At 41.8% G+C, this 27,160-nt stretch overlaps 1 protein-coding gene across 5 annotated transcripts in view; it reads right to left on the reverse strand.

The window, feature by feature from the left end:
• Positions 1 to 4,889: 4,889 nt before the first annotated feature.
• Positions 4,890 to 27,160, reverse strand: part of SYBU (syntabulin) — an 87,601-nt gene continuing 65,330 nt past the window's right edge. For 4 of the 5 annotated variants that reach the window (XM_030553718.1, XM_030553719.1, XM_030553720.1 and 1 more), the window contains 4 exons: positions 12,845 to 12,947; positions 9,848 to 10,051; positions 7,680 to 7,829; positions 4,890 to 6,651 (listed from right to left, as the gene is read on the reverse strand). In XM_030553718.1, coding sequence (XP_030409578.1) covers positions 5,523 to 6,651; positions 7,680 to 7,829; positions 9,848 to 10,051; positions 12,845 to 12,947 — 1,586 coding nt within the window. In that variant the 3' untranslated portion in view covers positions 4,890 to 5,522. The remainder of the gene's footprint in view (positions 6,652 to 7,679; positions 7,830 to 9,847; positions 10,052 to 12,844; positions 12,948 to 27,160) is intronic. The other variant, XM_030553721.1, reaches the window with a different exon arrangement.

The following is a 27,160-nucleotide window of genomic DNA, read 5'->3' on the forward strand; positions in this document are numbered from 1 at the left end:
AAGGTTGGAGTGGCAGGAAGATGGTGGGACAGGAGTGTCACAGCATTGTCTCAGATCTAGCTGGTCTTCAGTTTCTTGGGGATAGTTGTTGACTGGCATAAGTTTAGAGCAACTTTAAAGGTGACTCTAACCCACTCCTGGGACGGCAGGTGTGTCATGAGAATGGGGATGTAGTAGCCATCTGGTGTAACTTTGTGCTGAACTGATTTTAGCACAGAAGAGAATCTAGGTCCTCATCAGTGCTTCATGTCCCTTCATAGCCCCAGTGATGGAGATGCTAAGCAAATTATTCCCAGGCCAATTGTCTGTCTTTTGTGCTCACTAATGCAGAGCATATATAGTTTTGGCTTGAGCTCAGTTTGGCTGGTTCAAGCTGTAAATGCATTTTGACTTTCAAGATTAAAACAAATGTTTGTCGGGTCTTTAGTATCATTACAACTCTGTTGAACACTTTTCACTATTAATGCTTAACAGAATCTGATTCTCTCTGACCTATAGCAACAGGAAAACTTGTTAGAATCACTTGACGTCTTTAAAAATGATTGAACTATGTATGTGGCAGCGTGCCCGCCAAAAATGTTGGGTAGAAAGAATGGAATCTTCCCAGGCCTGAACACGCTTTCTGGAAAACAATGTTTACTATGAATTGATTTATGCATTTGACAGAATAACGGGACGATAGGAAGTCTTGCTTTGCGAATGAGATTATACAAAGAAAATAAATATTCTGTGTATTCTGAATCATGGTATCACTTAAATTGCTGTCATTTCTAATTGACTACTTTGGAAAAAATGTTTAAAATGGAGATTCATGCACATTCTATTTACAGTGAAGATTATGAAATATTCAGTACCTCCTAATTCTTGAGGTATTGGCTTTTTATAAAATAGTTAACTACTCGGTTTGTTTTTCTCATCATTTGAAGATCAAATATAACTGGCTTGAAATATCCACAATTTCCACAATTATATATCCACAATTTATAAAATATAAATAAAGGAACCAAGATGTAGGCTACATCTTAAAGGATAATTCTGAGATGTGGACTTACAGTTCAATGGACCTAACACTGCATTATTTATATTTAAGTCTGGAGAGTCCTGTATAGTCCTTATGCAGCTGTGATCCTGCACACTCTCCATATCTTTACCAACCCTCTTTTTTTTTTTTTTTTTTTTTTTTTTTTTAGGCTCCCCATGTCTGACTCTCTCTTCCTATGGGTTGGGCGAAAAGGTACTTTCGCCAACCATCACCACTCATTTAATCGAGGATGGCTAAGCCCTTAAATTACTTGGGTGTTTTTTCTGTGTCCAAGAGCACAGTGTTAAACTAAGACTGCACACACTTTATTTATAGTGCAGAAGATAAAACAAAGCTACGTGTGTTCTTACCTTGGAGATGGAATTGGTATTATATGCTGCTATAAAAAGGATAAGTCTGACTAGAAATGCCACCCAGTACTGGATGCTGGTATGAGCTTGCATGGTAAATTGGTGCATTAACTCTTCTCTTCTAGTGATTCATTTTTGCTTTTAATCTTAACCAATAGAATCCTGCTTCTGCAGCTGTGCAAAACCCTGTGGCTGCATCTATCATATTCATGTCAGCTATGCAGCCAGCACTTGCTGGGGCTGGCTGTGCTGAACGCAAGATAAATTCAGGTAACTGAAAATGAAAGGAATATTTGTGGGAATGCTTATGAAATATAAAACACTAACTTACTGCAACTATTTTACTTCAGCTGGACAGTCCCATAACTGTTGGTGTTCCTCAGGTTTCTGTAGTTCTCATCAGCTGACCCTTCCAAATACCATACCTACCTCACTACCCCCAACCTTCCTATCTCTGTCCAGCCACCCACTCCAATCCATCCTGTCTCCAAAACTCAACTTCTCATCTTGATTCTTCACCTACTTTCTCTATCACCAGTGGGTATATCTACACTGCAAATAAAAAATCATGTAGCAGTGAGTTTCAGAGCCCCAGTCACCTGACCAGCACTAAAAATAGCCATGTAGATGTTCCTGCCTGAACTCTGGGACCCAGTGAGGGTGGGGCTGAGGCTCCAGCCTGAGTAGGAACGCACAAGCCCCAGGAGCCCCTAGTCAGCTGACCCAAGCTCTGCTGCATTTTCTGCAGTGCAGGCATACCCACTGACAACTCTACTTGTTTCTCATCTTCCACTGCATCCTTTCCTTATGTCCTGGCCTTTTTGCTCTCTCTTCTCTTCGTTAGTCTTGGCCAGGCCTGCTCCATACATCAATCTTACCTCAGTCTACAATGTGATTTTCTTTCTGTTCTACTTTTCTATACTGACTTCCCCACATGTTGTTGCTACTCTAGTCAGTCTAGTCAAACTGTCTCTGCTAAAGCCACACTCCCCTGCTGTCAAACCAACCATGTTCTTCCTCCTCTGAATCTCTCCCTGGTATTTCTGCCCATGATGTGTGAGCTCGATTTTACCTGGGAACTGTATCAGAACTGTTGCCCCGGGCTTGGTTTTCTTGCCTGTCACACCACGTTCTTTGGAACAGGAAGTCTGGCTTATAATACCCTTACATCACCATGTGAACAAAGCAGGATTCTCATTTGAGTACATTCTTATAGCTAAGGATTAAGGAATTATTGTTCTGCTTGTTTAAAATGTTAGGGTTAAGAAATCACTTTGTTTGAGCACCCGTACAGGTGTTTCGGCCTGCCTTTAACAAATTGCCTCTGAAATTTCCCATGCTGTTTCTCAGCCCTGAGATGAAATTTTTGGCTTGACGTCTCCACCTGGCTGAGAGAAATCCTACTGTTTAGATTTCAGTAGGTATGCAGGAGTTGGCACAGGTGTAACTAAAACTGGGGGCTTTGCAGAGGTGTGTAAGTGACAAGTGTAAGGCAGTCCAGTTAGGTGGCTGCTGAGGAAAAGGGGGGAGGGGGTCACAAGCTGGGATTAGTACAGAAAGCATTTAAGGTGGGGTGTGAGTAGACAGGAAAAGGCTTTAATTTCTGTCATCTTACAGCCTCCTGATGCTTAACTTACACTAATTTGACTGCCTTACATTCACTTACACCTCCTCTCCTGTAGGCCTTAGGCCACAATGAGCACTAATGCAGCAGGAATGATGGAGGAGGGTTTATTTAAGAATGCAGTACTACTAGGAGAGCATAAGGTGCAGTCACAGAATGTCTTATTAACACAGGGAAATGCTATGGTCCAGGTAAACTCTCATAAGTATCTGTAAATGAGCTACCTGCCTGTGGACTGTTTCCCTACACGGCCAGTTATTCCACTGCCCATGGGTATTTAATATCTATCAAGTGCTAGTCCCTTCCAGTCAAGGACTGCAAAGCATGTCATGAATATCAATAGCCCTCTGATGTAGATGGCAGGGGGAGGTGCTGTTACATTTACTTTACAAAAGGAAAAACTGAACAACAGTAAGGTTACATGTCTTAAGATCTCACTGCAAGAAGGTTCAGAGAGTCAGGCATAGAGTCTATCTTATTCTGTTTTATCCACCAGCCAATGCTACCTCTCTAGGATCTGCACATGCAATTCCAGTGGTGCACAGTGGGGGGCACAGCATTTGCATTTGGATGTACATGTATGGCAGCGTGCAAATGTTAGAGCATGTGTTCAAAAGTCAACTCAACTCATTAGGGCCCACTGGCTTTTTTTAAAAAAGCTAGGGAAACAATGCAAAGACATACAGGGATCCAAAATTAAAGATGAAATTTTTACACTTCTCAGTTCAGACGTTCAAAGAGATGAGTTCCCAGAGCAACTGTACTTGGCCAAATTCTAAATATGTTAAAGGATTAAAGTTAACCCCTCCACAACGATTAGGTGGAAGGGTGGAACTCCGATGGCTTGGGGACTGGTGACTGAATATAGAACACTTCATCTCACTAGCTGCTGTGGGAACCAGAACCAAGTTTTCCAGGCCAAATTCCGCTGTTGTAACAATGCCAATCTACAGTACCCCAGTGCAGTGGTTTTCAAACTTTTTTTCTGGTGACCCAGTTGAAGAAAATTGTTTTTGTCCACGACCCAGCGGAGCTGGGGATGAGGGGTTTGGGGCGTGGGAGGGGCTCAGGACTGGAGTAGAGGTGGGGGTGCAGGGGTGGGGCTGGGAATGAGGGGTTCAGGGTGTGGGAGGGGGCTCTGGCCTGGGGCAGGTAGTTGGGGTGCAGGAGGGCATCTGGGCCGAGGATGCAGGCTCTGGAGTGGGGCTGAGGATGAGGGGTTTGAGGTACAGGAGTGGGCTCTGGGTTTTGGGGGGCTCAGCTGGGACAGGAGTTGGTGTGTGGACTTACCTCCGGCGGCTCCCAGTCAGCGGTGCAGTAGGGGTGCTAAGGCAGGCTTCCTGCCTCTCCTGGCGCCGCGGACTCCACTGTGCCCCAGAAGCGGCCAGCAGCAGGTCTGGCTCCTGGGCGGAGGTGCACAAGTAGCTTTGTGTGGCTCTTCCCCATAAGCACTGCCCTCCCCCAGCTCCCGTTGGCCGGTATCCAGCCAAAGGGAGTGAAGGGCGAGTGCTTGGGGTGGGGGCAGTGCATGGAGCCCCGTGCCTCCCCTGCCTAGGAGCTAGACCTGCTGCTGGCCACTTCCAGGGCGCAGCGCGGTGTCTGAACAGGTACAGACTAGCCTGCCTTAGCCAGGCAGCACTGCCAATGAGACTTTTAATGGCCCGGTCGGCGGTGCTGACCAGAGTAGCCGCGACCCAGTGCTTTACATTCCATGACCTAATAATGGGTCGCAACCCACAGTTTCAATACCACTGCCCTAGAGTATTCACTGGGCTCCTGCCGCCTCTGTGTGTAAAATTTCAACCTTAAACCTGCATTAATTTTTAATAGCTTACTGCAGGTGAGGGTTTTGCTAAAATAAAACACCAGTTCATACTTTTATCATGCTTTACTGTAATTTGTGATTATAAATCTGCTGTTTCCAATAAAACATGATTAATAAGCAAAAAATAAGTTAATTCACAATACCCTTAGAGAGTTTTTAACATGGCTTGAATGACTAGCAGGTTACAATAGGAGTTCAATTAAGACTTTAAAATAATATGCATAAAATATATTCACCCCCTATTTATCAAACATAGCAAGATTCAAGATGCCCAACAACCTACACGAATGCATTTTTGGTTACAGTCCCCTTGTACACAAGACCAGTGGAATGCTAGGGCAATTATATATTTTACAAGAACACTAAGCAAGCCAGACATACAATACGTGCCCGAAGCTGCCTTGGAAGTATGAGCTTTTAGTGTAAGAATCAAGACACCAGACTACACATGAAAAGCGACAGCATGCTTGCTAAAGTACACGTGTAGTACACTTAGTAGGACCAAGCCGCCACGTCACTGAGCCTTCCTTCAGTTTCAAACAACAAACATGTTTTCAACTAAATACAGTGCAAATCAAATATGCAGGAGCAAAAAGACAGACTCTGCCATTATACGCACACACTTTTATGGTCTATTGTAATTCTTCCCCCACCAACCAGCACACAACTCAGCAGCTGCACTTAGGTTTTGATACTGAAAGGCGCACGACGCAGCGAGTGTAGTGCCACCAGGCAACAGCCACGAAGTAATGCGCCGATGTTATAGATCGGATCCGTTCCACCTCGCTGAGTGCTGAATGCCCACATTACTGTTGGTACAATGGGGGCTGCTACAGCCAAAAGATCAACAAGGAAACTGCTGCTCCAGTACCTTTTCGTGATGCCTGCCTGCGAGACAGTAATGACATTTCTGAATGTTTCATCACAAGAGGCTGTAAAGTCAAGTTCCTTCATAACATGGTTTTCCCTAACGCTCCAATCCCCCTTGCTACCTGGAGACTCCATGGGAGACAAAAGAATGGCAGAGTTTGGATCACTTGGATTTAAGTCCAGTAGCAAATCAGATTCACTGAAGCATCCAGCAGGAAATCCATCCAATCCCTTTAAGGCAGCAAATGGGCTCATGGGACTGATATGTTGTGATCTGAATATGTTCTGAACGAGCTGCTCCACATCCGGGCTGTATGGCACCACGTCAGTCTGAATGGCCTGTTCCGTCCTCATGCTATTATCACTCTCCTCCTCTGCCTGTGAGGATGTTAGTTTTTCAGCACAGACCCTTTCAAGTGCGTTTTGGTTTAGGGCAGCAGGCCCAGCACTGGAAGCGAAGAGGGCTGGATCACCAGATTCAGGTGTAGAGGCCAGAATAATTTCTTCAAAAAAGTTAGTCCCATTAGCCATATCATCACTGAGCAGCAGCCTGCTGTCCTCCATGGCTTGGTCCTCCATAACTAGGTTGCCCACCATTTTGGAATATATTGTACTTGGACCTAAAGACTTACCAGGTGACTCACATGTATACTCTATACACTGCTCATCCCTCAAAGAGCCGCTCTGAGCCATCTCCATGCTCTGAAGCAAGGACTCCAGTTTCTTGTTTTGGATATTAATGTCTATGAAATACTTCTGAATCCCTTTGTCTTTCTCAGCCAAGCTGTTTTTCATGGTTTCAATAACCTGCTTAAGTTGTTTGATCTCCTTTCTTGCTTCTTTCAAGGCCAACTGTGCTTCCACTCGATGACACTCCTCTTCAATCCAGTCTTCCCTCATGCGAGCCAGCTGCGACTTGAGCTCTTCTATTTCTGTTTCCCTGTAGCAAAAGCAAAATCACTGTCAAACTTCTGTTCTTTGGTCAATTAAAGCATTCAGAGAAGTCCCATTACATAGGGATGGTGAGGATGTAAAGATGCTGCAAAAACTTGGACCAACACCCCTATGCACATAGCGCAGTTTCACAGTGGACTGGCAGATGTATAACATGAGGACAATGGATGGCAAGGTAAGATAGTCTACTGCTAAGTGGATTCACTGACCTAACCACACATACCAGGGCTACACAGTAAGTTCCAGAGGCAGCATGAGAGAGGTGATCTATGCCATGACTTTGTTTGGGGGGGGGGAGGGATGTATGTAAAACTCCACCTCCTGCACAGTCCCTCTGTGCAAAGATACCATAATTTAGACCCAAACCATAAACCTCTCAATTAAAGAAATCTCTTGTGTAATATAAGCAGTTGCTCTTGTGCAGAACATCACTACACAGAACTATTGTGAGTAAAACAAACTAAAACATAACCAGGCAGGATCTCCTGTCAAAGAGTTTTTGATGTGGAGAGGGTGGGAGGCAGATACTTTTTCTGTTACAAAGAGGTTTAGAACAAGACAAGATATTGTCCAATAACTTCTCACATTTACAGAAATACAACCCTTGGGTATGACTGAAGTTGACAACTGATTGAGCCACTTGCAAAGCTAGTCCCTGAAACCACAGTTACAAGTCTGAAGGCATCAACAGTTGCATGTGTAAAAGTCAGTGGTGCAATATCAGACTGACTGAAAAAATATCCCTTCAAAATATTTATAAAACAGTCCAGGCTCAAAGGAGATCACTGGTTCCTTTCCAAAAGTTAACTATACTGTATGCTTTCATGGAACGGGTTTTGAAACCTGCAAAGTCTGTAAACAATTTCATTTAATCAGATACAGACAAATTCTAAGCTCCTTAGTCAAAACTCACTGCAGTCAAGAAGGGAGTAGGAACTTCAGGATTTTTCCCTAGTGGAAACCACTGAATAAATCTCATCTCTCCCCAAATTATTTTTCTGGGAGAAAATGTACCTTTCTTGAAGTCTGCTCTCAGATTCCTTCAGTTTTGTTTTTAGATGTCTCACTGTAACTTCTTTCTGCTGCAGTGGGGTCAAATACTGCTCTGGATGTGGTGCTTTAATGCCATGATTCTCCCCACAAGAATTATATCTCACCGACCGTCTGAAACAAAAATACCCAGTGTTATTCCTGCAACTCTTTACCTTCCTAAGAGTAGATGGATTCCATACCAATCCTGACTGTCACAAAGCTGAGTTTACAGTGGACTCAATTTGGGTCTCTCACAGTAAACATTAGTGACTTAGTTTGGTAAATCATAGTGCTTGAGGCATTTGCCAGTGACTTCACTAAGAATTCTGCTATTTACTGTACTTGGATTCCATGTGATTAAAATAAAAGTCATAAGAGTAAAGCTTTCTACACGTGTACAGCAAGGCCACTGCCAGAGATGTCTGACACTAATATAGACAAGGCAGTGTACTGTGATGTTAGGAATTCAGCAGGAAGCAGAGTGTTAATTGAGTAGACTGGATTAGTTGAAAGGATATTACAATAGCTAAAGCTTGTGGATGAGTTACTAGGAGGAAGCCAGTTCACACTGTGTGTGTGGCTATGTGTACTTGTGCACCTTGAAGGCTACATCACAAAATGGACTTAGAGTTGCTCTGCCTAATGTTTACATGCCCTGCTATCTTGTGGCATCCATGGCCTCAAGTTAGGATCCCTATACCATGCATGGGGAGAGTTTGATGCCTAAGATCCACAAAGGCCAGCACGCTGAGCTAAGAGCCACTTCAGTTGAACAATAGACTCATAGAATATCATGTAGTCCAACCCCCTGCTCAAAGCAGGACTAATCCCCAGATGGATTTTTGCCCCAAATCCTTAAATGGCCCCCTCAAGGGCTGAACTCACAAGCCTGAGGTTAGCAGGCCAATGCTCAAACTACTGAGCTATCCCTCCCCCCTAAGGAAATGCAGAGGGAGAGGGAGGAGGCCTAAAAGGGAGTTAGCTGACTAGGTCTGGGCCAAAGAGAGGCACTGGCCTTTGCTCAGGTTTCACAGCTGCGAACCCTCTCCTTGAGTTAGGTGCCTAAACCCTTTCTTGTAAAAAAAACAATGGTGGCATCTTCACAACCTTTAGCCCTGTGGTAAGGGCACTCAACCAGTATGAGACACCCCCAGATTCAAATCCCCACCTCTGCCTGAGGAGGAGCATGGGTTTGAACTTGGGTCTCTCACGGGCATGCCCTAATCACTGGGTTATGGAGTCACTCTCTAGCCCAATGGATTCGTTTAAATAACAAGACAGACTGAGAAACCCACCCCAGAATATCCCATAACACATTAGGCATTGCATCTCCAAGTCTATTTTGTGATCTAGCCTTCAGTGTGCACATGTACGCATAGCCACACACACAGTCTAAACTGGCTTCCTCCTAAAGTAACTCATCCACTAGGATATTGTAATATCCTTTCAACTAATGCCATCCACCAGATTGGGCTCTGCAGGAGAGAGAGGTGGGGGAACACCAAGTTTCAGGGTCCTGCTGGGGTTTAGAGTGATCTACGTGCCCAGGCAGCAGGACTTAGATGGCTGTGCACCTGCCCAGTGGGAGAAATGAAGGCTCCTAGGGGACTTTAATGAGCAGAAATGTAAGTGCTGGGGGAGTGCAAGTGTTTACAGGCAGCAGCCAAACAGGCATGTTTCAAGATCTAATTTTGAATTTAGCCACTTAAAGTGTCAGTTAGGTACCTAAATCCCTTTGTGGATCTAGCCTGGAGATGACATTATCTTCTGCATCCACTCCACACTCAAATTCCTCTTTAGTCAATGGGAGTTGTGTGTGTGAAGCAAGAGCCAAGAGGACTAAACCACGTACTACTACATGAAAACAATCAGACTTGGATGTGAAATCTGGCTGACACAGCCCTTAGGCTAGTGGAGACCATGTATCTTGTGACACTGAGGTGATCAAGTTTCCATGGTGGCAGAAAAGTAGGATGGAGTGCATTCCTGACTAACCCTTTACCAATACCACAGTCCCTGCCTGTAAATCTACACAGTGGCACTGAGGTGCAAGATGTTTTATTCTCCAGTCCAGAGGATAGATCCCACAGTATAGAATGGTGAGGATAAGATAACAGAATTAAAACTGGGAGAAAGTAACAAGCACTTGCCTCATAACTGGGCTGCTATCACTTCCCTTGTATGAACCTGAGTTACTGCTGCTGACTGAAGAAGCCCCATAATTCTGATTGAAGTTAACAGGACTCAACTGATTTCTGCACAGTACTGATAACAGATCCTTCTCACGAGAAGTAGGCGGACTGGCTCCAGACTTGTATGATGAAGATCCATTATTCCGTCCATGAGGGCCACGACTGAAGGCAAATCAAAATGAGTAAAGTTTGTTGGGTTACACTGCACCATGCAAATCACAGCATGTCCTGCTATAAGGTCACCCCATGATGCTCTATAAAATAAATCAGAGCAGCTGGGGAGTAAGAAGGTCTTAGGGAAGCTCTACTCTGGAGCTGGAGGGGTAAATTCCAGCTCGAGGAGACATGCCCTCATTAGCTTTGATCAAGTTAGCACACTAAAAATAGCAGGGTAGCCATGGGGATGGTTGGTAGTGTGTCAGACTAGCCTCCTGGATACATACCTAGGATCTCAGGTCAGATTGTACCAGGAGCACCTAGACCATTGTCTCACCACACCTACATTGCTGTTTTTAGCGCAAGTACACGTACCTGAGCTGAAAATTACACCTCTACTTGCAGTTTAGACATGCCCTTAGCATCTCCAGGTACCATGTATCTTTCACTGACCATGAAGCAGTTAGTCAGAATCAGATGGTTTAGAGAAAATTACCAGATCTATCTTTCTATACTTAGATTTCTGTTTCCACTGACTCCACCCTACTCTCCTCATTCCCACTACATCCATCTAAGTTAGCAAGCTGCACATTTGAGTTTTCTGGTCTACACTCAAGTAATTAGAAGACTGCAGTCTACATTGGTATTTACCAAGAGACTTCCTCAGTCAGGCTTGTAGCAGGACCCCTGTTCTTGGGAGCCAATTAAGACTTGTGGCAAGACTTCTTGATCCTTAGCAAGTGGCCTGAGAGGTCACAATGGCCAGTAAAAAGAAGTTTTGCTTGAAGCACTGTTCCTTTGCCCTTTCGGCATAGTGTACTTCAAATTGTCACTGCCAACTATTGATGTACTTAGATAATGGTCTGAACCTGACTGAGGGAATGCTGAAATAGCCCCAAAGGCTCAGTACCTGGAGAGCTTCAAGACAGCACAGTTGCATCCTCCAAGTCACTCTCATACCTGTCCCTCCCCAGTCTTAAAACATTCTGAACTATTCACTATTTGCACTTGAAAGCAAGTCCAATCAGTGCTGGCCAATACCCAGGCCTCTGGTAAGGACCTGTGATATTCTGGAAACTGTTTATAAAGTTACATTTTAGTCTGTAAACACTTCTAGCTACTTTCATGAAATGTCACTACCACTCTCCCACGTGGAAGCTGTTCCTCTAAATTGTAACAAAAAGTGAAAACATATTTCCAAAGAAATGGAAAAAAGAAATCCAGCCAGAAAATGAGAAGGATACTACACATCATTGAAAATATTACAGAACTCATGAAGCAAAAATCCTTTCCTCTTAAAACTGTTTGGCCTGGTTTTCTCTCTCTTCTGAAAATGAACACTTTATATGGAACAGATGGTTGCGTGGTGGTGCTGCAAGCCAGCACGGCAGTGCTGTGGTTTGGGTGACTTCATAAGTAGCTTACAATAAAATGCAAGAGTGTGGCTATGACGTCACTGAAATGCTACAGAATCAAATGTGACACAATTAAGTCCAACTGCCTTTTTTTTTTTTTGTTAATTCTTAAACAGAGCAAAGGCAAACATTTTAAAACAAAAGTGAAAGGAAAGGACTATTTAAATTTTCTTTGCTCAGGACTATTTCTAATGTGGTTTTGTTGTTGTTGTTTTTTGCAAGCCAGAATCTGCACAGTCCTTAACTGTCCCAAGAGCTGCATTTGAAGGAATGTTATCATGACTTCAGGGCAAATTAAGACTGGTATCTTGCATGGAATATTTAAAACTACAACAAGAGGTCATACTGCTAGTAATAAATAAAGCAGGTTTAGGATTTAATCATTCAGTTATTACACTTGAGTTAAACACAAAACCGCACTGTTGCAGCTGCTACCTATTCTCCTTCAATACAGCATGAACAGAGCTAAACTGCTGTTTATTTACATATTGATACCAAGACAGAGATCAGATTCTCTTTCAGTTAGGCATTATGCTACCAACCCCTGCACATTGGGTAGGTTATGATCATGGATGAGCTCAGGTGACTTGAAAATATGGGAATCATGCTGTCCCTCCACTCTCCCTGCCAGCTTCAGTCTTGTGATTCCACAAAGAGCAGGGATCTTGTCTTGTCAATTTCATCCCTCCCTGACAGCTCAAACAGACTGTAAGCAGCAGGGATTGTGTAGGCACAGCACAATGTGCATATGTCTAGAGCCCTGCAAATCTGCAGATATCCACAGACCATGTTTGCAGACTGTGGATTGGATGTGGATACAAATTTTGTATCTGACATGACGTGGAAGCAACTTACAGAAATATTTCATCAAAAGCATTTTTAATACGTACCTTTCAAGACTAGGTATTTTATACTTATTAATACAAAGGAGTGGAACGTGATATTTAGCAACAGGAATTAAAGACACAAGGATCAACCCTGTAAGGCATGTGGTGAGCTGACAATTTGTCACAGCAGGAAAACAAAATGATGTGACCAGAAGGTTAAGGTCAATTGGTTGGAATGGTTGCTCTTAACTAAGCACACACCCAGCTGTTTCCCCTTCTTTCTATGTTAAACGTTATTTTTTTATGTAGCTGACAGATCTCAAAGGTATGTCATGAATGAACAGAACTGTTGTTGGTCACATGATCCTACTGTATAACAGTTTATATTCTCCAAATACATCACATTTGTTCTCTCCTAGATCACAGATTCTAATTAACATCAGTACTATCAGAGAACACACTGCAGTCCAAATTATCTTAAAAGATACAACAGTGGTGGATAAGCCTGGCGTTCCACTAAGCAACACCCATAGTATAAGATAAATTGCTTTGCTTACTTGCGAGAAAAAGAGGCTCTTTTGTTCCCAGCAGCAGACATATGGACTTCAGGAGCTGAAATGCTGCCTGTGCTGCTTGAAGAGCTAAAATCAGCTTCACTCCCTGGAAAGGAAAAGGGAAGAGTAAAAACATGATGGAAATTCTAACTCAAAGACTGATACACTGTTTTTAAAAGTGACGATGAATCATAGCCATCCTTCCCCTGCCCGTCCCATGTGAACTTTAAAAGTCAGCCTGTGTTTTCAAACACACCCTCCAGGAGAAATTGTGGATATATTCCAGACTTTCAACAGCTCCTCAAAACAGACACTTCAACAACAATAGAACACAACAGACATTACAACTTCTGTTCTGCGTAAGTCACTTTAGAAGCAGGCTATAAACATTTGTATGAAACACGGCTACCTGAGTGGGGCTGCTGACCATTCTTTCAAGTGCTTAGTCATACTAAGCAAACAACTGCTGTTGGATTCTCCACACTTTAAACAGGAAAATATTATTTATCTGGGGGTGCAGGGGATCCACTTATCAGATCATCTGTTTCTAATATCCACATACAGGCTTTAATCGGACAGAGAAATAGTAAGGCACCTCTAAACAGTCTTACAGTAATCCAATAACAATGCCTGGCTCTAGGCTGCTTCTTTGGTATTAAGCCATACTATCTGATTACCAACTTTCTACGATTTACAGCTTTCATTTTCCAGACTCTGTTATATAAAGGAACATGGCACCCATTTTGCTGAGCCCAGAAGTATGATAGTTCACTGCGTAAAAAGCTCTTATCGCCTGTAAAATACTTGGCGATTTTTTCAGGTTTGTCATATCCAAACCCAGTGCTGCAAACAGCCATGAAAAAAAAAGATGCCAATGTGCGAGCTCCCTGGGAGAGAATGGAAATAAGCTTCCAACTTGCTTTAATAATAGCTTATCAGCCAGAAGAAAAATTACTATGTACATAATGTCTTTCATCCCTGGATCCCAAAGCACTTAGCAACCATTAATTAATCCCTGCAAAACCTCATCAATTATATACAAGTTACACATGGATAAATGGCAGCAGGAAGAGGTGAGTTATCCAAGGTCATGTAGCAAGTCAGTGGAGGAACAGGAAGTGTGCAAGTTGAACCTTCCCATCCAGCTTGGCAGCTACACTGAGGAGGGGAATTCAGCTCTTAAAGGGAGGAGAAAGGATAGATAAAGTAGTTGTGCACTGCCCTCCTTCTACAGGAGTTCCTCTATGGGGGAGGATAGCTCTGTGGTTTGAACATTGGCCTGCTAAACCCAGGGTTACAAGTTCAATCCTTGAGGGGGCCACTTAGGGAGCTGGGGCAAAATCAGTACTTGGACATGCTAGTGAAAGCAGGGGGCTGGACTCAATGATTTTTTAGGGTCCCTTCCAGCTCTATGGGATAGGTGTATCTCCATATATTATATTAAGACAGCTTTAAATTGGTGGCTTAGTCTCAAAGAAAACCAGACGCTTCCCTGGGGGATATGCTGAATCAATTATCCCCTCTCCAGTCAGCACCATCCACTTCTCCAGCTGTGGTGGCTGCTTGAAAACCTCCCAGCAAGTGAGAGCTGGGGGCACAGTGATGCTAGGCCATTTCCACTTCCAGAGCCCAGCACTGTGGGTAATGCTAGTGTTGCCTGAGCCTGAACCCTGCCCTTTATTTTTGAATCTTGGAGTTCTCAGGCTCATTAAGTCTTTCATATGCAGGTGGGCAGCTGAGAACATCTTCCAATGCTCCCAAGTGCTCTACACTGGAAAATTACACTGTCAGCACATGTTAGCTGACATGCTATTAAACATACTGCACTTGACATGGACAGGTCTGTTTAACTTCGTGTCAGCTGGTTGGCGCTGCAGCAGATTTAGGCCATGCTCAGTCTAACACGATGTAATTTTCTAGTTTACACAAGCTGCTAGTATCACAAGTGATGTCACTCCAGCTCTGTACATTCAGATTTAAATGCCAATGGCAAATAAGAATACAGTCCAGGCTCCGTCAGGTAAGCACTTCCTACCCCATGACATTAAACCCTGCTGGATTCTGCGCATCCCAGCAGCCGCCTTGTTTTTTATAGCTGCAGATCCACAGGACATAGACTGACTAGTTTGTTAGCCCGTTAAAAAAAAAAAAGCAATTGAGATACCACAGAAGCAAAACACCTAAAAACAAAACCAAACTCAAACCATTCTCATGGTTAAATATGCTCTCCTGTGAGGATGACAGTTCACAATGGAACCTGTTTTAGGGGAATTTGGGGAGAGATTTGGGGGGGGGGTTCACATTTTGAGAACCTTGACTATGCTTTTCCATCAGCTCTTTGCTAACCAGCAAAGAGCTATAATCTAGACAAACATGGGCGTTCTTATAATTACTATGTTGTTTTTTCAGTTATCTAGAGCAGTGGTTTTCAAACTAGAGCTGCTGCTTGTTCAGGAAAAGCCCCTGGTGGGCCGAGCCGGTTTGTTTACCTGCCACGTCCGCAGGTTCGGCCGATCACGGCTCTCAGTGGCCGCGGTTCACCACTCCAGGCCAATGGAGGCGGCTGGAAGCGGCGGCCAGGACGTCCCTTGGCCCACACTGCTTCCTGCAGCTCCCATTGGCCTGGGACGGCAAACTGCAGCCACTGGGAGCTGCGATTGGCCGAACCTGCAGATGCGGCAGGTAAACAAATTGGTCCGGCCCGCCCGGGGTTTTCCCTGCACAAGCAGTGGCCCTAGTTTGAGAACCACTGGTGTAAAGGACAAGGTGGGCCACAGCAGGGACATAGCTGCAGCAGGCAGCAATGTAGCAATAGGGCAACCTGGGGAGACAGCTGTTGCTTGGATCTAGACAAGCCCACTGGGTGCCTCTCTAGCCTCTGGAGCAGGAAGGGAAGGCGCAACGATGGCTTAAAGCTACCCTCACACTCCTAGGCTGCAAGTTCTGGGCTCTGCCTCGAATATGCACAGCACAGACTTTCATACCTCTGTCTGATAAGTCTATGAACTCATTTTGTTGACCTCAAAACACAAATTTACAGTCCAATTCTTAAAAAGTGATTCTAGAAAAAAGGCATCATGAGACTCCAGTTCTATTGCCGCTAACTGGTGCCATATCAAATACACTCAGTTTACATGTAAAAAGATGTTTTTTTCCTAACTGCCATCTCTGCAAACACAACCAGTAATACAGATTCCAAAAGCCAAATTAGAGCTTCAACAACTTGCTCAGCTGAACCACACAGAAAGAAAATGGAAAGGTGGGGGATTGTGGAGAGGGAAAACAATGCTGCTTTCTTGTACTAAAGTGTTTATAGACTGTATCCACCTACATATGCCACTGACTCCATCCTTGGGGATGCAAAGTAACTGAAAATGGGATATAATGTCTAAAGCAACAATAGAGTTTTCTCTATAAACAAAACATTCCTATATTCCATTCCTATATAATATATAAAATCATTTTGTTTTAAATATTCATGAGATAACATCTATGTATATAAATTACAAATATAAGTTTACAAACAAGACTAGGGCAGGTAAACACATTATGAATATTACATACCTATACTACGCTCCAGCCCCAAACAGGAAGTCAGTGGCTTCCTCAAGCAAAGTAAAGTATTGGCTTTTATGCAGACAGGGACAGCCTCAGATGAGGAAAGTCAATGATTAAGTAGACCACATCATGATTGGATCTTGTTATTGAAAGCTTAATAATACCCTCCTGAACGGATTCACTTGGAGTAAAGTACAGTGAAGGGTTGCCAAGCCAGGCATTGTAGATAAGGCTAAGCAGATACTGAAACTGTAACCATCTCCAATTCTGGGATCTCTAAAAGAGAATTGTACTAAACTTGGGACTGGGGCTGTTTCCACTGATCAAGAATTCTATGGCCTCAATTCTGCAGACACTTACATCCGTACTTAACTTTGAGCATGTGTATTTACAGGATCTTTCACAGCTTCTTTTATATTAAACGTATCAAACTTGCTGGTGTTTCTAAGCATGACAGACTCAACATTCAGGCTAGAACTCTGTGTAACTCAAACTCACTCATACCACTGAGATTTTAAAAAAAATATTTTCTCCACTTGTCATGCATCTTTGCCTAAAGCAGTAAGACCACTATGTGTTCAAGCACAGCTATTAATACGCACTTACCCCGTAGGTAAGTATTCCAGCTGATAAGACGTGATAACAGAACAAAAGGTGAAGTGACTTACCAAAGGCCCAAAGCAACTCAATGGTAGAGCTAGGATTAGTACTCAGGATCTCCTAATTCCCAAGCCTGTGCCCATTTGCCAGGCTACACTGCTTTGGGAGTGTTTATAAGAGTCCATGATACACTTTTGTTGTTGCAACAATTTTTGGGTCCTATGGCTCACAGATCTGAACCATAAAATGGCCTCAAAAGCCACACTAAATGTGGAAGCAGTTTAAATCTCTCAAGTATTATATGTTCTTCTGTCCTCATAGCATCAGAGGTTATAGCATTATCCTGAGGTTTCTTTATTTTAGATGACAGAGTCACCTCCTTTTTACTATAAAAAAAGACAAATGCTGCATACATCATGCCTCACACATTTCTCATTTGAAATTCATTCAAAAACATATTTTTTCCCATGCCCTAGCCACTGGTGAATCTGATCACCTGCTTACATACTGGCTGCCAATAGACAGCACAGCATGCTCTTATTCAACACTTGTGCCACATATACCCACCACAGGATGCAGAAAAGTCCATTGCTATGGTTTCCAACAATCTAGCAAAGGGCTCCCAAGTACCAGCATGTGGAGCAGTGCACAGAGAATCACAGTGCTTTACAACAGACTGTGGTCTGCAATAATATGGTATAATTATGGCCAACAAATTACTAAGAAGTTTTCCAAAATTTGTTTTTAATACACCAAACAGTGATAGTTTTATGTCTTGACTGCTCTATAAGAAGTAATGTCTGGAGGGCTGGAAGTCAAATTTGTGTTCTAATCTGGGCTCTACCACTGACTGGCTGGGTGGCTTTGGACAAGTTACTCAGGCCTGATTTTCCATCACAATTACAGCACAAATTGTGTCACCAGTTGTACCTCCTGGTCAGTATTGCCTCTAACTGGCAATTGTATGCATTTATCCAACCTGTGCATTCAACTATGCTAATTACACATGCAGTTTTGTGCACAGGCAGTTTAAAAAGTCATACCTTTAACTTTTCTGCATTTCATTTTCCCAGGATGTAAAACTAAGATCATGCCATTAACCTAAGATAGTGCTTTGAACATATAATGCATATAGCACTTACTGTTCATTACACCTATATTAGGTTCTCCTATAGTGTCTACCATCATACTATCTAAGCACTGAAATATATAAAACACAGAAGAGTGTATGTAATATGAATAAAGGCACATTATGTAATAGTAGAAGTAATTTACATATAACATATATACAGAAATTATACATGTGGTATACAGAGTAGAGCAGGGTTTCTCAAACAGGGGTCTCTGCTTGTGTAGGGAAAGCCCCTGGTGGGCTGGGCCGGGCTGGTGTGTTTACCTGCCCGTTTGCAAGTCTGGCCAATCGCGGCTCCCACTGGCCGTGGATCACTGCTCTGGGCCAATGGGAGCTGCTGGAAGCGGCAGCCAGTAAGTCCTTCGGCCCACAACCCCGTTTGAGAAACCCTGCTATACACTGTCTACTCCTGATCTTAGGTACATTAATGGTCTTAAAGATGTAGCTGGAGCTTGAACTTTTAATCTCTTTGGTTTTGTAAATTCAGATTGATGCTTGATGCTTCTTGTTTGTTGTTTTATGGTTCATTTTCCCATTTAAATGATTAATATTAAATGCAGCAGGAATAGTTCAAACAAGATTTGCAGCAGGAACTGTGACACCTGATCTATGGGATCGGATTCTTCAAGGCCAGTATCGCAAGCGTGGACCTATTACAATTTAACCACCTTTCGTATGTTATTCTTATCACTCCTTCAAGATGAGATTAAGCTGGGAATACGTATAATTCACAGAACTCATTCATGTTTTTGCTCTGTAATGCATCACAAAGATCAACCTTGATGCTGGGTTTTTCTTACAATCATAAAATATAACAGTGCACTAGATAAAACAAAACTGACAAAAAAAGGCAAGTTGACTTTAAGATGCAAAGCCCTTAATTCTTTGATCTTACTGCCTTAATAAAGCATCCAGCTCTAGTATCAATGAAAGGGCCCCAAAACTAAATGCAGTAAATAATTAATTAAATGGAACAGTCTCTGCAGATAGCTTTATTTAAGGTTCCCAAGGGAGGAGATAGGGCCTGATTGTATAAAAAGGTCCAGTGAAACCATTAGAAGCAGCTAAAGTAGGGAAGAAAGTGTAATTAGAGTGGATGCTGCTGGAAGGATTTGGATGTAAAGTTTTAGTAGAATGTATCTTGAAACCTTTTATCTCATAGCTAAATCTGTAATTCTGAGAGCTAACAGAGAGTATGTTACCGGTAAATACAAACACTGCACCTCTTCTACCTAATCTAGCACTGGGCTGCTCCGAGTGTCTCTGCAAGCACTGGTCTGTACAAAAATCCATTCACTCAATCCAGAAAGGAACACTGTGTCATTAAGATGTAGGGGTGATGGAACATGGGCTAGGGAGAGGTGAGGCCTGTCTCCAAAGCCTCAGGTTTCTTTTAGGTAACCCCCTGAAAAATTATTGGTGTCTAGGCCAGGCAATGAGAGAATGTACTTTCTTGCCAGTGTATATAGTTATCACTAATCTGGACAATTAACTACTCTGTTTGCATATCTCAGATTGAATACAGAGCACTACCTGCGTATGCCAAAAAACTACAATGTGCTATTAATCAATCATATTCCTTCCTGCAACCAGTAGTCACTAGAAACCTAATTGCTGGTATCTTCTGAGTGTGTCAAGTATACTGTACAGTCAGAACTAGGATTTGAGCAGTTTTTCTTAACTGTTGTTTTAATTCATGGATTTGCAGAGCGTCCACAAACAGATATTAAACCAGGCAAACATTATTTCAAATGGATCGTTTTTAATTCTATTTAGTATACACTGAAAGGGTCCCTCACCTGGAATTCTACATGCCCTAAATATTTTTTCCACTGCTATATACAGTTTGAACTGTGCTGACAATAGTTCAGCAAGAGGCCCCATGAAATTTCCCTCCTTAACCTCAGATAAAATCTTTTTCCCAAGGGAGCATTTGCTCCCCAGGCAGAAATAATTTCGGGAATCTTCTTGTTTAAACAAACAAAAATACTCTCATAGGCACAGAGAACGAGGGATGCAGCCTCAGTTGGCCAACAAACATTTTAAGTGCCGTACACAAGAAATGTTCAGACTCGGCATCTGAAAAAATATGCTGAGTATATTGCTAATAATACAGCATGGGGCTCAACTTGTAATGGGATATTTTGGAAGATACCTTACACTTAGTGCAATTCGCTCTGGCAGGGATGATTTCACAGCACACAGAAAGGGAGCACCATCTGAGACTGGGAAGTCATTGCAACCCTCCAGTCAGTTTGGTCATAGAATTTTAAAAAGGGGCTTCTGGAGGCCCCTCCTGCACATCTTTGACCCTGGCTCTGATAACTAAAGGGAAGACAGCTGATGTTGGGTTAATGTCACTTAGGTGTTCAGGAGCAAATGTACAGTACACACACAATACCAACAAACACATGCAAACCTTTTTATGTTGAAAGCTTTTAAACAAATCACCTCTAATATGAATCAGATGTTTTTAATTACAATATACATAAAAAATTAACTCAGTTTAACGTGTTTTCCTCTAGCAAACAGAAAAACATTGGAATGAGAAATCTATATGAGAAGCAACTAAACTAAATAAATCTACAGTTCCAAGGACAAAGAGCAGGATGTTTTTCATAACCTCATCTAATATTTACTGACTATGAACACACATACTGAAAGCATTAAAAAAAGCCAATTTTGTTATCAGTTCAAATGTCACTTTTTGAAACAACAAAACTGTCAGTAAGTTGACAATCTTATTTTCCAGTCTAATGAAGTCAAAGCAGTTTCTAGATAAAAAGCAATGCATCATGGGTTACTACTGCTGTCACATCTTAATTTTTTCTCAATAGAGTATCATTAACAAATAATAATTACTAAGACACCAAGACTGTGCGTTTCAGGATATTAATACATGAGGGTTTATAGTCAGGATCTTTTTTTTTTTTTTTTTGGTCAGTTCCACTAAGCACTGTCAGAAAGTTCAATTCCTAGATTTAGAGAGTTAATATCTTATTGACTGAATTCTAAAACTGAGGAAGATAAGAACGTAGATAGTCTTAGATCTTCATAACAAGTGAAACAAATACTTCAAGGTTTGGGTTGGTTTTTTTAAAAATAAAATCTAATCAAAATTCTTACAAAACTACAAGTACAGTAAGATGCACTAAAAAAATGCCTAAATGTAGCCTTAACTATTTTGTTATGCTATATCCTAGGAGACATAGATAATAGTTACAAAACACCTGTGAATAGTAAGACATGAGACATGATGGACTCTGTTCTCCTGTATCTGTGTTTACAAGATTTACAGTAGCATTAAAACAATTTTCCTTATAATTTTTGCATATACTGCTTATTTGCTTGATAAAAATATGGATGTTTTCCAATCTCTTTTTTTTTTTTTTTACTGATTACATAAAAATTAAAAGTAAATGGTGTGGAGTCTTAATTTAGTAATTTCCACTCTCTTTTTATTCTTTTCTCAATAGGCTGAGACTGGCTCTCTCCTAAAGTTTTTCCAATTTTAACTTTTGAACAGGGGCAGTGGTATTGAGGACATTTCTTAATAACTTTAATTTGAAAATCTCAACGTGCTTTAAAACCCTTCACTAATTCACATAACAACACTGTGAGGTGGATATTCTACTCATTTTGCAGATGGTAAACTGAGCAAGAGAGTAAGCTTCACAAAGGTACTCAGTTTTAGGTTCTACTGCAATCTACAAAACTCCCACTTAGCTGCCACCTAACCCAACAGATGCCTAAACTCACTCAGTGCCTATGTGTCTGCAGTGGAAGTTCCCTAGGCACCTCAGTTTCTGCCTCTAGGCATGTAAACTGCTGGCCCACTCAAGATGCTCAGACAGCTATCTCCCACCTAAGCCTCAAAGCAATCCATGAACAGGGGGAAGATAGGCATTTGTCCACATAACTCGTGAGGGAGGCCCAATCTGGTAAGCATACTCAGAGGCCACCTACTGGATCGACTATCGGTTCAAAAACTGGCCAGAATGGAAGAAAGAGGTGGTGGTGCCAGTGCTACTCACTTTATAACTTTTAGCCCAGTGGTTAGAAAACTCACCTGGTATGTGGAGACCCAGGTTGAATTCCTCCTTCTGCCTGAGGGGGCAGCATGGGTTTAAACAGCGGTCTCCCACCTCTCAGCTGAGTGCTTGAACCACTGAGCTATGCAATATTCTGATGTGGGGCTCCCTCAGTCTTCCCTGTTGAAGCTGTTCTATTGTACATAAATACTTAAAGAGGAACTGGAACAGAGACAGAGTGAGCATGACTCTCTAGACTGGTGATTAGGGCACCTCCATGGGAGGTGAGATACCCAGGATCAGGTCTCCATGTTCCAATGACTGGTTCTCCACTTGCGAGGTAACTCCCTTCTCTTCATGTGTCATTATATAATGCCTGCATCAGTAATTTGCATCTGAAGAAGTAAGGTTTTTTACCCACGAAAGCTTATGCCCAAATAAATATGTTAGTCTTTAAGGTACCACCAGACTTCTTGTTATTTTTTATACACAGAAGGTATTTAATTATTAACAGTGCAGAATTAAACCAAGGTTAGGTATTGAGAGAGAAACCATTAAGGATCTGTACTGGGCCAACACTGTCTAGTCATTCCTATAAATTATTAATAACCAGATTATTATTAAACAAATAATTAATAAACAGAAACTGTACATTGATTAAGTTTGCAGATGCTACCAAATTTGGGGGCAGTTTGTCAACATAACTGGGACCAAAGAAGACTGCAAAACAATTCTGGGAATTTAGATATTAGGCAGAAATTATCCAGATGGGATTTAATTTGGATTTGAAAGAGTGAGAAAGATATCACAGCTGTAAGAACAAAGCTGGACAACACTGACTGGAAAGTAACATGGAGCAGGATTTGGGATGGGAGCAGGGAATACAGAGGAAACACATTAATCAAATAATGGTGTAATGCTTGTTCCAAGGGTTTTCATAGAATCAGAATATTAGGATTGGAAGGGACCTCAAGCGGTCATCTAGTCCAACCCCCTGCTCAAAGCAGGACCAATCCACAACTAAATCATCCCAGCCAGGGCTTTGTCAAGCCTGACCTTAAAAACCTCTAAGGAAGGTGTCATATAACCTAGTCCCAGATTTGGACCTTAGCGTCCAAAATATGGGGGTTAGCATGAAAACCTCCAAGCTTAGTTACCAGCTTGGACCTGGTACTGCTGCCACCACCCAAAAAATTAGTGTGTTTTGGGGCACTCTGGTCCCCCCGAAACCCTTCCCTGGGGACCCCAAGACCCAAACCCTTGAGTCTCACAACAAAGGGAAATAAATCTTTTCCCTTCCCCCCTCCAGGTGCTCCTGGAGAGATACACAGAAGCAACCTCTGTGAATCTAAGCATTACCCTCTGTAATTCCAGTCCTGGAAACAAAAGCACTTTCCTCTTCACCCAGAGGGAATGCAAAGTCAGACTAGTAAATCTAACACACACAGACCTCCCCCTGATTTCTTCCTCCCACCAATTCCCTGGTGAGCTGCAGACCCAATCCCTGGAATTTCCCACTAAAGAAAAACTCCAACAGGTCTTAAAAAGAAAGCTTTATATACAAAGAAAGAAAAATACATAAAAATGGTCTCTCTGTATTAAGGTGACAAATACAGGGTCAATTGCTTAAAAGAATATTGAATAAACAGCCTTATTCAAACAGAATACAATTTAAAACACTCCAGCAACTATATTCATGTAAATACAAAAAAAACATATAAATCCTATCTGATCTTTTTGTACTTACAACTGGGAAACAGAAGATTAGAAAGCAGGAAATAGAAATCACTCCTCATCTGAGAGAGCATACAGGCAGACAGACAAAGAACTCAGACAAACAATTCCCTCCACCCAGAGTTGAAAAAAATCCTGTTTCCTGATTGGTCCTCTGGTCAGGTGGTTCAGATTATTTCTTTCCAGGTGAAAGAGACATTAACCCTTAGCTATCTGTTTATGACAGAAGGAAATTCCACCACCTCCTAGGTAACTCATTCCAGTGTTTCCCCCCTCCTAGTGAAAAAGTTTTTCCTAATATACAGCCTAAACCTCCCCCACTGCAACTTAAGACCTTACTCCTTGTTCTGCCATCTGCTACCACTAAGAACGGTCTAGATCCATCCTCTTTGGAACCCCCTTTTAGGTAGTTGAAAGCAGCTATCAGATCCCCCCTCATTCTTCTCTTCTGCAGACTAAACAATCCCAGTTCCCTCAGACTCTCCTCATAAATCATGTGCTCCAGCCCCCTAATCATTTTTGTTGCCCTCCACTGGACTCTTTCCAGTTTTTCCACATCCTTCTTGTAGTGTGGGGCCCAAAACTGGACACAGTACTCCAGATGAGGCCTCACCAATGTCGAATAGAGGGGAATGATCACGTCCCTTGATCTGCTGGCAATGCTCCTACTTATACAGCCCAAAATGCCGTTAGCCTTCTTGGCAACAAAGGTACACTGTTGACTCATATCCAGCTTCCTGTCCACTGTAACCCCTAGGTCCTTTTCTGCAGAGCTGCTGCCTAGTCACTCAGTCCCTAGTCTGTAGCAGTGCATGGGATTCTTCTGTCCTAAATGTAGGACTATGCACTTGTTCTTGTTGAACCTCATCAGATTTATTTTGGCCCAATCCTCTAATTTGTCTAGGTACCTAGGTCCCTCTGTATCCTATCCCTACCCTCCAGCATATCTACCACTCCTCCCAGTTTAGTGTCATCTGCAAAATTGCTGAGGGTGCAATCCATGCCATCCTCGAGATCATTAATGAAGATATTGAACAAAACCAGCCCCAGGACCGACCCTTGGGGAACTCTGCTTGATACCGGCTGCCAACTAGACATGGAGCCATTGATCACTACCCGTTGAGCTCGATGATTTGGCCAGCTTTCTATCCACCTTTGATGGCATGAGTTAGGAAAATCAGTGTTCTAATCCTGACAACAATTTAACCTTTTTACCTCAAGTTTCCCCAAATACATATACTTAAAAAGGTACTCTGAGAATTAGTGTTTGAAATGTTACATATAGAGAGCCTACTGCATGTAAGAAAAATAAAGAAGTCATTAATCAATTGTTGATTAAGCATCACTCGGAATACAATACAAACTCAGCATCCCTGTTGAAAAGGCATCAATAAACTGGAAGACAACAATAATACCAATAAAACCAAAAGACAATAATAAGATTAGACAGCACAGTTTATGAAGAGAGATTAAAGGAATTTAATTTGTACATTCTAAGTTAAAACAAAAACGACAACAGAGGACATAATAGCAGAAAAGTAACAAAAAATAATGAAAAATTCAGATTGTTATGGGTGGTACTGCATGAGTAATAACTTAAAATGAAATCTGAGTTGAGTGGGAATAAAGTGGGAAAATCTTGCTGGACTAGTCCCAGAATTCTTTTAATGGAATTAGGGATTCAGCAAGCTATTTCAAACATTTGCAGAACAGACAGAGACTAGTTTAAAAGCACAGCACAATTACAAAAATAAATTCTCCTGAAGGAGGATTCATTATGACCTCTTTCATATGCACAGTATTTCTCTTATGAAGGCAAAACAGACTAAAAACAGCAGAAAACGGCCAGGAAAAGTAGATGCCAAAAGCGTCAGTTAAGTAAATATACAAAATGCAAAGCACATTCTCAGTCGACCTTTAACATATTTTTAAATAAATGCAGGTTGTGTGCAGTGCATATGGCACCAGTTTCTTTTTTTTTGGCTCAGATGTCATATTGGATTGGTGTAGAAAAAAGAGCCCTTGCTGTCCATTAAAGTAGTATTTTTGCCCAAGGAAATACAGCTTTTCCCATCCTCCACCTGCCCCAATTTTTTTCCAAAACTTGAATCACACAATGATTATCTTAAAAATACAACAAGCATATATTGTATGCAAGGCATTGTATCTACTGTATATTGAAACACAGCTGAAATCTTTTTCTGAAAGTGGAGGGAGCCTAAAACCTATGATTTGGCCATCATTGTCTCAATGGCAGCTTAATCACATTAACAGCTCCATTCTGATCCAGGTCAGTTTTATTCTTCTTGTTTAATGCTATTGTGTAACATAGTATGGTTGGAACTAGTGAAAACCTTTTACGCAGAATTAAACTTTTACTCATCTGGGCCATATCTAGTAAAATAGACTTCTGCAGACTTTTGTGCAGAAATACAAAACATTTTAAGCTTGTTACTTCATATTACATATTTGAAAAAAATATTTCTTGAACAAAGATGAAGCTAGCTATCCTATAATTGCTGTTGCAAGCTGCCTAGTGTTGATGTAGAAAATGTGATAAAAATGTAAGTATATAAACCAGAAGTAAAAGAATACTTTAATCTTTGACTTCCAATAGGACTTAGTTGCTTAGGTGCTTTGGTCATTTTTACCCAAAGTGTTTTCAAAAGTAGCATTTATTTAGTAAAGCAAAAAAATAGCAGTGACCTCTAGTTTTGCAAAGAAAACAGTTTTGGGTAAAATTCTGCTGCTGGATGCACAAGGTGGCTCTGAACTCTTATATACCGAAAATCATTCAATATTGCTTTAAACAGTCAACTGTGGAGAAAAAGTGTCAGTCTGGTGGTTAATATTGTGTAACATGAATAGTTAAAGTATTTTGTAATCTTTTTCTTTTTGGTAAATAAACGTTTAAAGTAAGAGACTACAATATAAAAATGGCCATGTCAGAAAGAAAGTGTCTAAATGACATACAAACCTAAATACCATTGACTTTCAATGGGACTTAGGCTCCTAAATCACTTAGGCACTTTTGAATATTTTACCTTAAGTTCCCACAGCCCAGATTTTCCAAGGTATTTAGGTGTTACTCCTCTCAGCTTTGCAAGGCTTAACTGACTTATGTGCTAAGTTATTTGGTACTTAGCTGCCTAAGTCACTTCAGTCTAGATCCTTTAAGGTACTTAAACATATGCATAAGGTACTCAGCATCACAATGCCTAACCCCTAGGAGGCCTGCTGCCCAGTGAAATTTTCAGCCCTGAG

The sequence above is a fragment of the Gopherus evgoodei genome, chromosome 2, assembly GCF_007399415.2.
Source record: "Gopherus evgoodei ecotype Sinaloan lineage chromosome 2, rGopEvg1_v1.p, whole genome shotgun sequence".
NCBI classification, from domain to species: domain Eukaryota; kingdom Metazoa; phylum Chordata; order Testudines; family Testudinidae; genus Gopherus; species Gopherus evgoodei.